The sequence below is a fragment of the Panulirus ornatus genome, chromosome 12, assembly GCF_036320965.1.
Source record: "Panulirus ornatus isolate Po-2019 chromosome 12, ASM3632096v1, whole genome shotgun sequence".
NCBI lineage: Eukaryota > Metazoa > Arthropoda > Malacostraca > Decapoda > Palinuridae > Panulirus > Panulirus ornatus.
This window is the reverse complement of record NC_092235.1, coordinates 10,471,539-10,486,157: the sequence shown is the minus strand read 5'-3', so window position 1 is coordinate 10,486,157 and position 14,619 is coordinate 10,471,539. Positions and strand designations below refer to the sequence as shown.

Below are 14,619 nucleotides of genomic sequence, written 5' to 3'. Positions count from 1 at the left end.
TGATTATATACAATTTTATCAAAATTAAGTCATCGACTTACTTCCCTCCCTGGCCACTACCATCGCTAATGGCGCTGTAAGTCTTCTTGTTTATGGGAACTTACGATCCCAGTACTGGACCTTATCCCGGTACTGGACCTTATCCCGGGACTGGACCTTATCCCGCTACTGGACCTTATTTCGGTACTGGACCTTATCACAGTACTGGACCTTATCTCGGTACTGGACCTTATCCCGGTACTGGACCTGATCTCGGTACTGGACCTTATCTCTGTACTGGACCTTATCTTGGTTCGGGACCTTATCCCGGTACTGGACTTTATCCCGGTACTGGACTTTATCCCGGTACTGGACCTTATCCCGGGACTGGACCTTATCCCGGTACTGGACCTTATTTCGGTACTGGACCTTATCACAGTACTGGACCTTATCTCGGTACTGGACCTTATCCCGGTACTGGACCTGATCTCGGTACTGGACCTTATCTCTGTACTGGACCTTATCCCGGTACTGGACCTTATCTCTATAATGGATCTTATCCCGGTACTAGACCTTATCCCGGTATTGGACCTTATCCCGGTACTGGACCTTATCTCGATACTGGACCTTTTCCCGGTACTGGACCTTATCTCGGTACTGGACCTTATCCCGGTACAGGACCTTATCTCGGTACTGGACTTTATCTCTGTACTGGACCTTATCTCAGTACCGGACCTTATCCCGGTACTGGACCTTATCCCAGTACCGGACCTTATCTCGGTACTGGACCTTATCCCGGAACTGGGCCTTATCTCGATACTGGACCTTATCCCGGTACTGGACCTTATCCCAGTACTGGACCTTATCACAGTACTGGACCTTATCCCGGTACTGGACCTTATCCCAGTACCGGACCTTATCTCGGTACTGGACCTTATCCCGGAACTGGGCCTTATCTCGATACTGGACCTTATCCCGGTACTGGACCTTATCTGGGTACTGGACCTTATCTCGGTACTGGACCTTATCCCGGTACTGGACCTTATTTCTTTACTGGACCTTATCTCGGTACTGGACCTTATCCCGGTACTGAACCTTATCCCGGTACTGGACCTTATCTCGGTACTGGACCTTATCCCGGTACTGGTACTGGACCTTATCCCAGTACTGGATGGTATATGCTAGATGGTTTTATGTATTATTTCACTAAAGCACAGTCAGACACACATACACACACACACACACACACACACACACACACACACACACACACACACACACGCACACACACACACACACACACACACACACACACACACACATGTTATGTATGGTTACATGTGTTATCTCACGTGTGTGTGTGTGTGTGTGTGTGTGTGTGTGTGTGTGTGTGTGTGTGTGTGTGTGTGTGTGTGTGTGTGTGTGTGTGTGTGTGTCTGTGTGTGTAAGTGTGAGTGTGTGTGTGTGTGTGTGTGTGTGTGTGTGTGTGTGTGTGTGTGTGTGTGTGTGTCTGTGTGTATGTGTGTGTGTGTGTGTGTGTGTGTGTGTGTGTAAGTGTGAGTGTGTGTGTGTGTGTGTGTGTGTGTGTGTGTGTATGTGTGTGTGTGTGTGTGTGTGTGTGTGTGTGTGTGATCAGTAGTTACCCACACCACCATTTCCTCCGCCAGATGGCAGGGTGTTGCCCACGGACATACGTCAGCGGGTGTTCGATAATGGCACAGTGGTCATCAGCCAGACACAAAGAGACACGGACGGTGGACGTTACACCTGCCGCGCCTCCAACAGACATGGACACTCCGCCTCCAGGGACGTCACCGTCACCGTCACAGGTCAGCCTTACTATGGTCACTGGACGTAACGTGACATCACCGTCACAGGTCAACAGTCCTCTCGTCACAGTTCGCAACATGACGTCACACTTACCGTCACAGGTCAACCTGCTCTTAGTGTTATGTCACTGGTACAGTCTCCTCATTGTTCCTGGTACAGTCTCCTCATTGTTCCTGGTACAGTCTCCTCATTGTTCCTGGTACAGTCTCCTCATTGTTCCTGGTACAGTCTCCTCATTGTTCCTGGTACAGTCTCATCATTGTTCCTGGTACAGTCTCCTCATTGTTCCTGGTACAGTCTCCCTCTTGTTCCTGGTACAGTCCTCATCATTGTTCCTGGTACAGTCTCCTCATTGTTCCTGGTACAGTCTCATCATTGTTCCTGGTACAGTCTCCTCATTGTCCTGGTACAGTCTCCATTGTTCCTGTACAGTCTCATCATTGTTCCTGGTACAGTCTCCTCATTGTTCCCTGGTACAGTCTCCTCATTGTTCCTGGTACAGTCTCCTCATTGTTCCTGGTACAGTCTCTTCATTGTTCCTGGTACAGTCTCCTCAATTGTTCCTGGTACAGTCTCCTCATTGTTCCCTGGTACAGTCTCATCATTGTTCCTGGTTACAGATCTCTCATTGTTCCCTGGTACAGTCTCCTCATTTGTTCCTGGTACAGTCTCCTCATTGTTCCCTGGTCAGTCTCCTCATTGTTCCTGGTACACGTCTCCTCATTGTTCCTGGTACAGTCCTCTAATTGTTCCCTGGTACAGTCTCCTCAATGGTTCCTGGTACAGGTCTCCTTAATTGTTCCTGGTACAGTCTCCTCATTGTTCCTGGTACAGTCTCCTCTATTGTTCCTGGTACAGTCTCCTCATTGTTCCTGGTACAGTCTCCTCATTTTTCCTGGTACAGTCTCTCATTGTTCCTGGTACAGATCTCATGTTCTGGATACAGTCTCCTCCATTGTTCCTGGTACAGTCTCTCCATTGTTCTCGGTACAGTCTCCTCATTGTTCCTGGTACAGTCTCCAATTGTTCCTGGTACAGTCTCCTCATTGTTCCTGGTACAGTCCTCTTCATTGTTCCTGGTTACAGTCTCCTCATTGTTCCTGGTACAGTCTCCTCATTGTTCCTGGTACAGTCTCTCTCATTGTCCTGGTACAGTCTCTCATTGTTCCTGGTACAGTCTCCCCATTGTTCCTGGTACAGTCTCCTCATTGTTCCTGGTAACAGTCCTCCTCATTGTTCCTGGTACAGTCTCCTCATTGTTCCTGGTACAGTCTCCTCATTGATCCTGGTACAGTCTCCTCATTGTTCCTGGTACAGTCTCATCATTCTTCCTGGTTCAGTCTCCAAATTGTTCCTGCTACAGTCTCCTCATTATTCCTGGTACAGTCTCCTCATTCTTCCTGGTACAGTCTCCTCATTCTTCCTGGTACAGTCTTCTCATTGTTCCTGGTACAGTCTTCTCATTCTTCCTGGTACAGTCTCCTCATTGTTCCTGGTACAGTCTTCTCATTGTTCCTGGTACAGTCTTCTCATTGTTTCTGGTACTGTCTCCCTCATTGTTTCCTGGTACAGGTCTTCTCATTGTTCCTGGTACAGTCTCCTTCTTCTCCATTGTTTCTGGTTACAGTCTCCTCATTGTTCCTGGTACAATCTCCTCATTGTTCCTAGTACAGTCTCCTCAATGATCTGGTACAGTCTCCTCATTGTTCCTGGTACAGTCTCCTCATTGTTCCTGGTTACAGTCCTCATCATGTTCCTGGTACAATTCTCCTCATTGTTCCTAGTACAGTCTCCTCATTGTCTGGTACAGTCTCATCATTGATCCTGGTACAGTCTCCTCATTGTTACTGAGTACAGTCTCCTCATTGTTCCTGGTATCAGTCTCCACATTGTTCCTCATGTACTGTCTCTCCCATTCTTCCTGTTACAGTCTCCTCATTGTTCCTGGTACAGTCTCCTCATTGTTCCTGGTACAGTCTCTCATTGTTCCTGTACAGTCTCCTCATGCTCTTTCATATTCCTGTACCAGGTCTCCTCATGTCCTGGTAACAGTCTTCTCATTGTTCCTGGTACAGTCTCCTCATTGTTCCTGGTACAGTCTCTCTAGATCCTGTACAGTCTTCTCGTTGATCCTGCTACAGTCTCCTCATTGTTCCTGGTTACAGTCTCCTCATTGATCCTGAGACAGTCTCCTCATTGTTCCTAGTACAGTCTCCTCATGATCCTGGAACAGTCTCCTCATTGTTTCCTGGTACAGTGTCTCCTCATTGTTCCTGGTACAGTCTTCTCATTGTCTCTGGTACAGTCTCCTCATTGTTCCTGGTACAGTCTTCTCATTGTTCCTGGTACAGTCTTCTCATTGTTTCTGGTTACAGTCTCCTCATTGTTCCTGGTACAATCTCCTCATTGTTCCTAGTACAGTCTCCTCATTGATCCTGGTACAGTCTCATCATTGTTCCTGGTTCAGTCTCCTCATTGTTCCTGGTACAGTCTCATCATTGTTCCTGGTACAGTCTCCTCATTGTTCCTAGTACAGTCTCATCATTGTTCCTGGTACAGTCTCTTCATTGTTCCTGGTACAGTCTCCTCATTGTTACTGGTACTGTCTCCTCATTGTTCCTGGTATAGTTCCCTCATTGTTCCTAATACGTTCTCCCCATTCTTACTGTTACAGTCTCCTCATTGTTCCTGGTACAGTCTTCTCATTGTTTCTGGTACAGTCTCTTCATTGTTCCTGGTACAGTCTCCTCATTCTTCCTGGTACAATCTCCTGATTGTTCCTGGTACAGTCTCCTCATTGCTCCTGGTACAGTCTCGTCATTGTTCCTGGTACAGTCTCCTTATTGTTCCTGGTACAGTCTTCTCATTGTTCCTGGTACAGTCTTCTCGTTGATCCTGGTACAGTCTCCTCATTGTTCCTGGTACAGTCTCCTCATGGTTCCTGAGACAGTCTTCTCATTGTTCCTGGTACAGTCTCCTCATTGTTCCTGGAACAGTTTCCTCATTGTTTCCGGTAAAGTGTTCTCATTGTTCCTGGTAAAGTCTCCTCATTGTCCCTGGTACAGTCTCCTCATTCTTCATGATACAGTCTTCTCATTGTTCCTGGTACAGTCTCCTCATTGTTCCTGGTACAGTCTCTTAATTGTTCCTGGCACAGTCTCTTATTGTTTCTGGTACAGTCTCCTCATTGTTCCTGGTACAGTCTCTAATTGTTCCTGAGTACAGTCTCTCATTGTTCCTGTACAGTCTCCTCATTGTTCCTGGTACAGTCTCCTCATTGTTCCTGGACAGTCTCTTCATTGTTCCTGTACAGTCTCTTAATTGTTCCTGGTACAGTCCTCCTCATTGTTTCCTGGTTACAGTCTCCTCATTGTTCCTGGTAGCAGTCTTCATCATTGTTCCTGGTACAGTCTCCTCATTGTTCCTGGTACAGTCTCTTAATTGTTCCTGGTACAGTCTCCTCATTGTTCCTGGTACAGTCTCCTCATTGTTCCTGGTACAGTCTCCTCATTGTTCCTGGTACAGTCTCCTAATTGTTCCTGGTACAGTCTCTTGATTGTACTGTACAGTCTCCTCATTGTTCCTGGTACAGTCTCCTCATTGTTCCTGGTACAGTCTCCTCATTGTTCCTGGTACAGTCTCCTCATTGTTCCTGGTACAGTCTCTTCATTGTTCCTGGTACAGTCTCCTCATTGTTCCTGGTACAGTCTCCTCATTGTTCCTGGTACAGTCTCCTCATTGTTCCTGGTACAGTCTCCTCATTGTTCCTGGTACAGTCTCCTCATTGTTCCTGGTACAGTCTTCTCATTGTTCCTGGTACAGTCTCTCATTGTTCCTTGTACAGTCTCCTCATTGTTCCTGGTACAGTCTCCTCATTGTTCCTGGTACAGTCTCCTCATTGTTCCTGGTACAGTCTCCTCATTGTTCCTGGTACAGTCTCCTCATTGTTCCTGGTACAGTCTCCTCATTGTTCCTGGTACAGTCTCCTCATTGTTCCTGGTACAGTCTCTTCATTGTTCCTGGTACAGTCTCCTCATTGTTCCTGGTACAGTCTCCTCATTGTTCCTGGTACAGTCTCCTCATTGTTCCTGGTACAGTCTCCTCATTGTTCCTGGTACAGTCTCTTCATTGTTCCTGGTACAGTCTTCTCATTGTTCCTGGTACAGTCTCCTCATTGTTCCTGGTACAGTCTCCTCATTGTTCCTGGTACAGTCTCATCATTGTTCCTGGTACAGTCTCTCATTGTTCCTGGTACAGTCTCCTCATTGTTCCTGGTACAGTCTCCTCATTGTTCCTGGTACAGTCTCCTCATTGTTCCTGGTACAGTCTCATCATTGTTCCTGGTACAGTCTCCTCATTGTTCCTGGTACAGTCTCCTCATTGTTCCTGGTACAGTCTCTTCATTGTTCCTGGTACAGTCTCCTCATTGTTCCTGGTACAGTCTCTTCATTGTTCCTGGTACAGTCTCTTAATTGTTCCTGGTACAGTCTCTCATTGTTCCTGGTACAGTCTCCTAATTGTTCCTGGTACAGTCTCCTCATTGTTCCTGGTACAGTCTCCTCATTGTTCCTGGTACAGTCTCCTCATTGTTCTGGTACAGTCTCTTGATTGTTCCTGGTACAGTCTCCTCATTGTTCCTGGTACAGTCTCTCATTGTTCCTGGTACAGTCTCCTCATTGTTCCTGGTACAGTCTTCTCATTGTTCCTGGTACAGTCTCCTCATTGTTCCTGGTACAGTCTCCTCATTGTTCCTGGTACAGTCTTCTCATTGTTCCTGGTACAGTCTCCTCATTCTTCCTGTTTCAGTCTCTTCATTCTTCCTAGTACAGTCTCTTAATTGTTCCTGGTACAGTCTCCTCATTGTTCCTGGTACAGTCTCCTCATTGTTCCTGTGTACAGTCCCCTCATTGTTCCTGGTACAGTATTCTCATTGTTCCTGGTACAGACTCCTCATGGTTCCTGGTACAGTCTCCTCATTGTACCTGGTACTGTCTCCTATTTGTTCTTGGTACAGTCTCCTCATTGTTCCTGGTACAATCTCCTCATTGTTCCTAGTACAGTCTTCTCATTGTTCCTAGTACAGTCTCCTCATTGTTCCTGGTACAGTCTCCTCATTGTTCCTGGTGCAGTCTCCTCATTGTTCCTGGTACAGTCTCCTCATTGTCCCTGGTACAGTCTCCTCATTGTTCCTGGTACAGTCTCCTCATTGTTCCTGATACAGTCTCATCATTGTTCCTGGTACAGTCTCCTCATTGTTCCTAGTACAGTCTCATCGTTGTTCCTGGTACAGTCTTATCATTGTTCCTGGTACAGTCTCCCTCATTGTTCCTGTTACAGTCTCCTCATTTTTCCTGGTACAGTCTCCTCATTGTACCTGGTACAGTCTCATCATTGTTCCTGGTACAGTGTCTTAATTGTTCCTGGTACAGTCTCTTAATTGTTCCTGGTACAGTCTCCTCATTGTTCCTGGTACAGTCTCATTGTCCCTGGTACAGTCTCATCATTGTTCCTGGTACAGTCTCCTTATTGTTCCTGGTACAGTCTCCACATTGTTCCTGATACAGTCTCCTCATTGTCCCTGGTACAGTCTCCTCATTGTTCCTGGTACAGTCTCCTCATTCTTCCTGGTACAGTCTCCTCATTGTTCCTGGTACAGTCTCCTCATTGTTCCTGGTACAGTCTCCTCATTGTTCCTGGTACAGTCTCCTCATTGTTCCTGGTACAGTCTCCTCATTGTTCCTGGCACAGTCTCTTAATTGTTCCTGGTACAGTCTCCTCATTGTTCCTGGTACAGTCTCCTCATTGTTCCTGGTACAGTCTTCTCATTGTTCCTGGTACAGTCTCCTCATTGTTCCTGGTACAGTCTCCTCATTGTTCCTGGTGCAGTCTCCTCATTGTTCCTGGTACAGTCTCTTAATTGTTCCTGTTACAGTCTCTTGATTGTTATTGGTACAGTCTCCTCATTGTTCCTGGTACAGTCTCCTCATTGTTCCTGGTACAGTCTCCTCATTGTTCCTGGTACAGCCTCTTCATTGTTCCTGGTACAGTCTCTTGATTGTTCCTGGTACAGTCTCCTCATTGTTCCTGGTACAGTCTCTTAATTGTTCCTGGTACAGTCTCCTCATTGTTCCTGGTACAGTCTCCTCATTCTTCCTGGTACAGTCTTTTCATTGTTCCTGGTACACTCTCTTGATTGTTCCTGGTACAGTCTCCTCATTGTTCCTGGTACAGTCTCCTCATTGTTCCTAGTACAGTCTCCTCATTGTTCCTGGTACAGTCTCTCATTGTTCCTGGTACAGTCTCCTCATTGTTCCTGGTACAGTCTCCTCATTGTTCCTGGTACAGTCTCCTTCTATTTATTGTTCCTGGTACAGCTCCTCATTGTTCCTGGTACAGTCTCCTCATTGTTCCTGGTACAGTCTCCTCATTGTTCCTGGTACAGTCTCCTCATTGTTCCTGGTACAGTCTCCTCATTGTTCCTGAGTACAGTCTCTCATTGTTCCTGTACAGTCTCCTCATTGTTCCTAGTACAGTCTCCTCATTGTTCCTGGTACAGTCTCTCATTGTTCCTGGTACAGTCCCCTCATTGTTCCTGTACAGTCTCCTCATTGTTCCTGGTACAGTCTCCTCATTGTTCCTGGTACAGTCTCATCATTGTTCCTGGTACAGTCCTATTGTTCCTGTACAGTCTCTATTGTTCCTGGTACAGTCTCTCATTGTTCCTGGTACAGTCCTCATTGTTCCTGGTACAGTCTCTCATTGTTCCTGGTACAGTCTCCTCATTGTTCCTGGTACAGTCTCCTCATTGTTCCTGGTACAGTCTCCTCATTGTTCCTGGTACAGTCTCCTCATTGTTCCTGGTACAGTCTCCTCATTGTTCCTGGTACAGTCTCCTCATTGTTCCTGGTACAGTCTCCTCATTGTTCCTGGTACAGTCTCCTCATTGTTCCTGGTACAGTCTCCTCATTGTTCCTGGTACAGTCTCCTCATTGTTCCTGGTACAGTCTCCTCATTGTTCCTGGTACAGTCTCCTCATTGTTCCTAGTACAGTCTCATCATTGTTCCTGGTACAGTCTCCTCATTGTTCCTGGTACAGTCTCCTCATTGTTCCTGGTACAGTCTCCTCATTGTTCCTGGTACAGTCTCCTCATTGTTCCTGGTACAGTCTCTTCATTGTTCCTGGTACAGTCTCTCATTGTTCCTGGTACAGTCTCCTCATTGTTCCTGGTACAGTCTCCTCATTGTTCCTGGTACAGTCTCTCATTGTTCCTGGTACAGTCTCCTCATTGTTCCTGGTACAGTCTCCTCATTGTTCCTGGTACAGTCTCCACATTGTTCCTGATACAGTCTCCTCATTGTCCCTGGTACAGTCTCCTCATTGTTCCTGGTACAGTCTCCTCATTGTTCCTGGTACAGTCTCATCATTGTTCCTGGTACAGTCTCATCATTGTTCCTGGTACAGTCTCCTCATTGTTCCTGGTACAGTCTCCTCATTGTTCCTGGTACAGTCTTCTCATTGTTCCTGGTACAGTCTCATCATTGTTCCTGGTACAGTCTCATCATTGTTCCTGGTACAGTCTCCTCATTGTTCCTGGTACAGTCTCATCATTGTTCCTGGTACAGTCTCATCATTGTTCCTAGTACAGCCTCATCATTGTTCCTGGTACAGTCTCCTCATTGTTCCAGGTATAGTCTTCTCATTGTTCCTGATACAGTCTCTTCGTTGTTACTGTTACAGTCTCACCATTGTTCCAGGTACAGTTTCCTCATTTTTCCTAATACATTCTCCCCATTGTTACTGGTATACTTTCCTCATTGTTCCTGATACGTTCTCCTCATTGTTCCTGGTATAGTTTCCTCATTGTTCCTGATACGTTCTCCTTATTGTTCCTGGTTTAGTTTCCTCATTGTTCCTCATTCGTTCTCCCCATTGTTACTGTTACAGTCTCCTCATTGTAACTGGTACAGTCTTCTCATTGTTCCTGGTACAGTCTTTTCATTGTTCCTCTTACAGTCTACTCATAGTTCCTGGTACAGTCTTCTCATTGTTCCTGGTACTGTCTCCTCATTGTTCCTGAGACAGTCTCCCCATTATTCCTCATACCTTCTATTCATTGTTCCTGGTACAGTCTCCTCATTGTTCCTGGTGCAATCTTCTTTATGTTTCTGGTACAGTCTCCTCATTCTTCCTGGTACAATCTTCTAATTGTCCCTGGTACAGTCTCCTCATTCTTCCTGGTACAGTCTCGTCATTCCTTATATATATATATATATATATATATATATATATATATATATATATATATATATATATATATATATATATATATATATATATATATATATATATATATATATATATATATATATATATATATATATATATATATATATATATATATATATATATATATATATATATATATATATATATATATATATATATATATATATATATATATATACAAATCTTCACCTTAGCCTCCACAAGATAATGATCAGACATCCCTCCAGTTGCACCTCTCAGCACATTAACATCCAAAAGTCTCTCTTTCGCACGCCTGTCAATTAACACGTAATCCAATAACGCTCTCTGGCCATCTCTCCTACTTACATAAGTATACTTATGTATATCTCGCTTTTTAAACCAGGTATTCCCAATCATCAGTCCTTTTTCAGCACATAAATCTACAAGCTCTTCACCATTTCCATTTACATCACTGAACACCCCATGTATATCAATTATTCCCTCAACTGCCACATTACTCACCTTTCCATTCAAATCACCCATCACTATGACCCGGTCTCGTGCATCAAAACCACTAACACACTCATTCAGCTGCTCCCAAAACACTTGCCTCTCTTGATCTTTCTTCTCATGCCCAGGTGCATATGCACCAATAATCACCCACCTCTCTCCATCAAATTTCAGTTTTACACATATTAATCGAGAATTTACTTTCTTACACTCTATCACATACTCCCACAACTCCTGTTTCAGGAGTATTGCTACTCCTTCCCTTGCTCTTGTCCTCTCACTAACCCCTGACTTTACTCCCCAGACATTCCCAAGCCACTCTTCCCCTTTACCCTTATATATATATATATATATATATATATATATATATATATATATATATATATATATATATATATATATATATATATATATATATATATATATATATATATATATATATATATATGTCTGATCATTATCTTGTGGAGGCTAAGGTGAAGATTTGTATGGGTTTTCAGAAAAGAAGAGTGAATGTTGGGGTGAAGAGGGTGGTGAGAGTAAGTGAACTTGAGAAGGAGACCTGTGTGAGGAAGTACCAGGAGAGACTGAGTACAGAATGGAAAAAGGTGAGAACAATGGAAGTAAGGGGAGTGGGGGAGGAATGGGATGTATTTAGGGAATCAGTGATGGATTGCGCAAAAGATGCTTGTGGCATGAGAAGAGTGGGAGGTGGGTTGATTAGAAAGGGTAGTGAGTGGTGGGATGAAGAAGTAAGAGTATTAGGGAAAGAGAAGAGAGAGGCATTTGGACGATTTTTGCAGGGAAAAAATGCAATTGAGTGGGAGATGTATAAAAGAAAGAGACAGGAGGTCAAGAGAAAGGTGCAAGAGGTGAAAAAAAGGGCAAATGAGAGTTGGGGTGAGAGAGTATCATTAAATTTTAGGGAGAATAAAAAGATGTTCTGGAAGGAGGTAAATAAAGTGCGTAAGACAAGGGAGCAAATGGGAACTTCAGTGAAGGGCGCAAATGGGGAGGTGATAACAAGTAGTGGTGATGTGAGAAGGAGATGGAGTGAGTATTTTGAAGGTTTGTTGAATGTGTTTGATGATAGAGTGGCAGATATAGGGTGTTTTGGTCGAGGTGGTGTGCAAAGTGAGGGAGTTAGGGAAAATGATTTGGTAAACAGAGAAGAGGTAGTGAAAGCTTTGCGGAAGATGAAAGCCGGCAAGGCAGCAGGTTTGGATGGTATTGCAGTGGAATTTATTAAAAAAGGGGGTGACTGTATTGTTGACTGGTTGGTAAGGTTATTTAATGTATGTATGACTCATGGTGAGGTGCCTGAGGATTGGCGGAATGCGTGCATAGTGCCATTGTACAAAGGCAAAGGGGATAAGAGTGAGTGCTCAAATTACAGAGGTATAAGTTTGTTGAGTATTCCTGGTAAATTATATGGGAGGGTATTGATTGAGAGGGTGAAGGCATGTACAGAGCATAAGATTGGGGAAGAGCAGTGTGGTTTCAGAAGTGGTAGAGGATGTGTGGATCAGGTGTTTGCTTTGAAGAATGTATGTGAGAAATACTTAGAAAAGCAAATGGATTTGTATGTAGCATTTATGGATCTGGAGAAGGCATATGATAGAGTTGATAGAGATGCTCTGTGGAAGGTATTAAGAATATATGGTGTGGGAGGAAAGTTGTTAGAAGCAGTGAAAAGTTTTTATCGAGGATGTAAGGCATGTGTACGTGTAGGAAGAGAGGAAAGTGATTGGTTCTCAGTGAATGTAGGTTTGCGGCAGGGGTGTGTGATGTCTCCATGGTTGTTTAATTTGTTTATGGATGGGGTTGTTAGGGAGGTAAATGCAAGAGTTTTGGAAAGAGGGGCAAGTATGAAGTCTGTTGGGGATGAGAGAGCTTGGGAAGTGAGTCAGTTGTTATTCGCTGATGATACAGCGCTGGTGGCTGATTCATGTGAGAAACTGCAGAAGCTGGTGACTGAGTTTGGAAAAGTGTGTGGAAGAAGAAAGTTAAGAGTAAATGTGAATAAGAGCAAGGTTATTAGGTACAGTAGGGTTGAGGGTCAAGTCAATTGGGAGGTGAGTTTGAATGGAGAAAAACTGGAGGAAGTGAAGTGTTTTAGATATCTGGGAGTGGATCTGGCAGCGGATGGAACCATGGAAGCGGACGTGGATCATAGGGTGGGGGAGGGGGCGAAAATTCTGGGGGCCTTGAAGAATGTGTGGAAGTCGAGAACATTATCTCGGAAAGCAAAAATGGGAATGTTTGAAGGAATAGTGGTTCCAACAATGTTGTATGGTTGCGAGGCGTGGGCTATGGATAGAGTTGTGCGCAGGAGGATGGATGTGCTGGAAATGAGATGTTTGAGGACAATGTGTGGTGTGAGGTGGTTTGATCGAGTAAGTAACGTAAGGGTAAGAGAGAAGTGTGGAAATAAAAAGAGCGTGGTTGAGAGAGCAGAAGAGGGTGTTTTGAAATGGTTTGGGCACATGGAGAAAACGAGTGAGGAAAGATTGACCAAGAGGATATATGTGTCGGAGGTGGAGGGAACGAGGAGAAGAGGGAGACCAAATTGGAGGTGGAAAGATGGAGTGAAAAAGATTTTGTGTGATCGGGGCCTGAACATGCAGGAGGGTGAAAGGAGGGCAAGGAATAGAGTGAATTGGAGCGATGTGGTATACCGGGGTTGACGTGCTGTCAGTGGATTGAATCAAGGCATGTGAAGCGTCTGGGGTAAACCATGGAAAGCTGTGTAGGTATGTATATTTGCGTGTGTGGACGTGTGTATATACATGTGTATGGGGGGGGGTTGGGCCATTTCTTTCGTCTGTTTCCTTGCGCTACCTCGCAAACGCGGGAGACAGCGACAAAGTATAAAAAAAAAAAAAAATATATATATATATATATATATATATATATATATATATATATATATATATCTTTCCCTGGGGATAGGGGAGAAAGAATACTTCCCACGTATTCCCTGCGTGTCGTAGAAGGCGACTAAAAGGGAAGGGAGCGGGGGGCTGGAAATCCTCCCCTCTCGTTTTTTTTTTTTAATTTTCCAAAAGAAGGAACAGAGAATAGGGCCAGGTGAGGATATTCCCTCAAAGGCCCAGTCCTCTGTTCTTAACGCTACCTCGCTATCGCGGGAAATGGCGAATAGTATGAAAAAAAAAAAAAAATATATATATATACATATATATATATATATATATATATATATATATATATATATATATATATATATATATATATATATATATTTTCTTTCAAACTATTCGCCATTTCCCGCATTAGCGAGGTAGCGTTAAGAACAGAGGCCTGGGCCTTTGAGGGAATACCCTCACCTGGCCCAATTCTCTGTTCCTTCCTTTGGAAAATTAAAAAAAATGAGAGGGGAGGATTTATATATATATATATATATATATATATATATATATATATATATATATATATATATATATATATATATATTTTTTTTTTTTTTTTTTTTGCTTTGTCGCTGTCTCCCGCGTTTGCGAGGTAGCGCAAGGAAACAGACGAAAGAAATGGCCCAACCCACCCCCATACACATGTATATACATACGTCCACACACGCAAATATACATACCTACACAGCTTTCCATGGTTTACCCCGGACGCTTCACATGCCTTGATTTAATCCACTGACAGCACGTCAACCCCGGTATACCACATCGCTCCAATTCACTCTATTCCTTGCCCTCCTTTCACCCTCCTGCATGTTCAGGCCCCGATCACACAAAATCTTTTTCACTCCATCTTTCCACCTCCAATTTGGTCTCCCTCTTCTCCTTGTTCCCTCCACCTCCGACACATATATCCTCTTGGTCAATCTTTCCTCACTCGTTTTCTCCATGTGCCCAAACCATTTCAAAACACCCTCTTCTGCTCTCTCAACCACGCTCTTTTTATTTCCACACTTCTCTCTTACCCTTACGTTACTTACTCGATCAAACCACCTCACACCACACATTGTCCTCAAACATCTCATTTCCAGCACATCCATCCTCCTGCGCACAACTCTATCCATA

The 14,619-nt window shown here is 44.2% G+C and overlaps 1 protein-coding gene across 1 annotated transcript in view; it reads left to right on the top strand.

Annotated features, from left to right (window-relative positions):
* The window catches only part of Dscam4 (Down syndrome cell adhesion molecule 4), a 415,036-nt gene that overhangs the window by 232,321 nt on the left and 168,096 nt on the right, over positions 1 to 14,619 (top strand). The window contains exon 8 of the mRNA XM_071667322.1: positions 1,647 to 1,808. Within this exon, the coding sequence (XP_071523423.1) occupies positions 1,647 to 1,808 (162 nt within the window). The remainder of the gene's footprint in view (positions 1 to 1,646; positions 1,809 to 14,619) is intronic.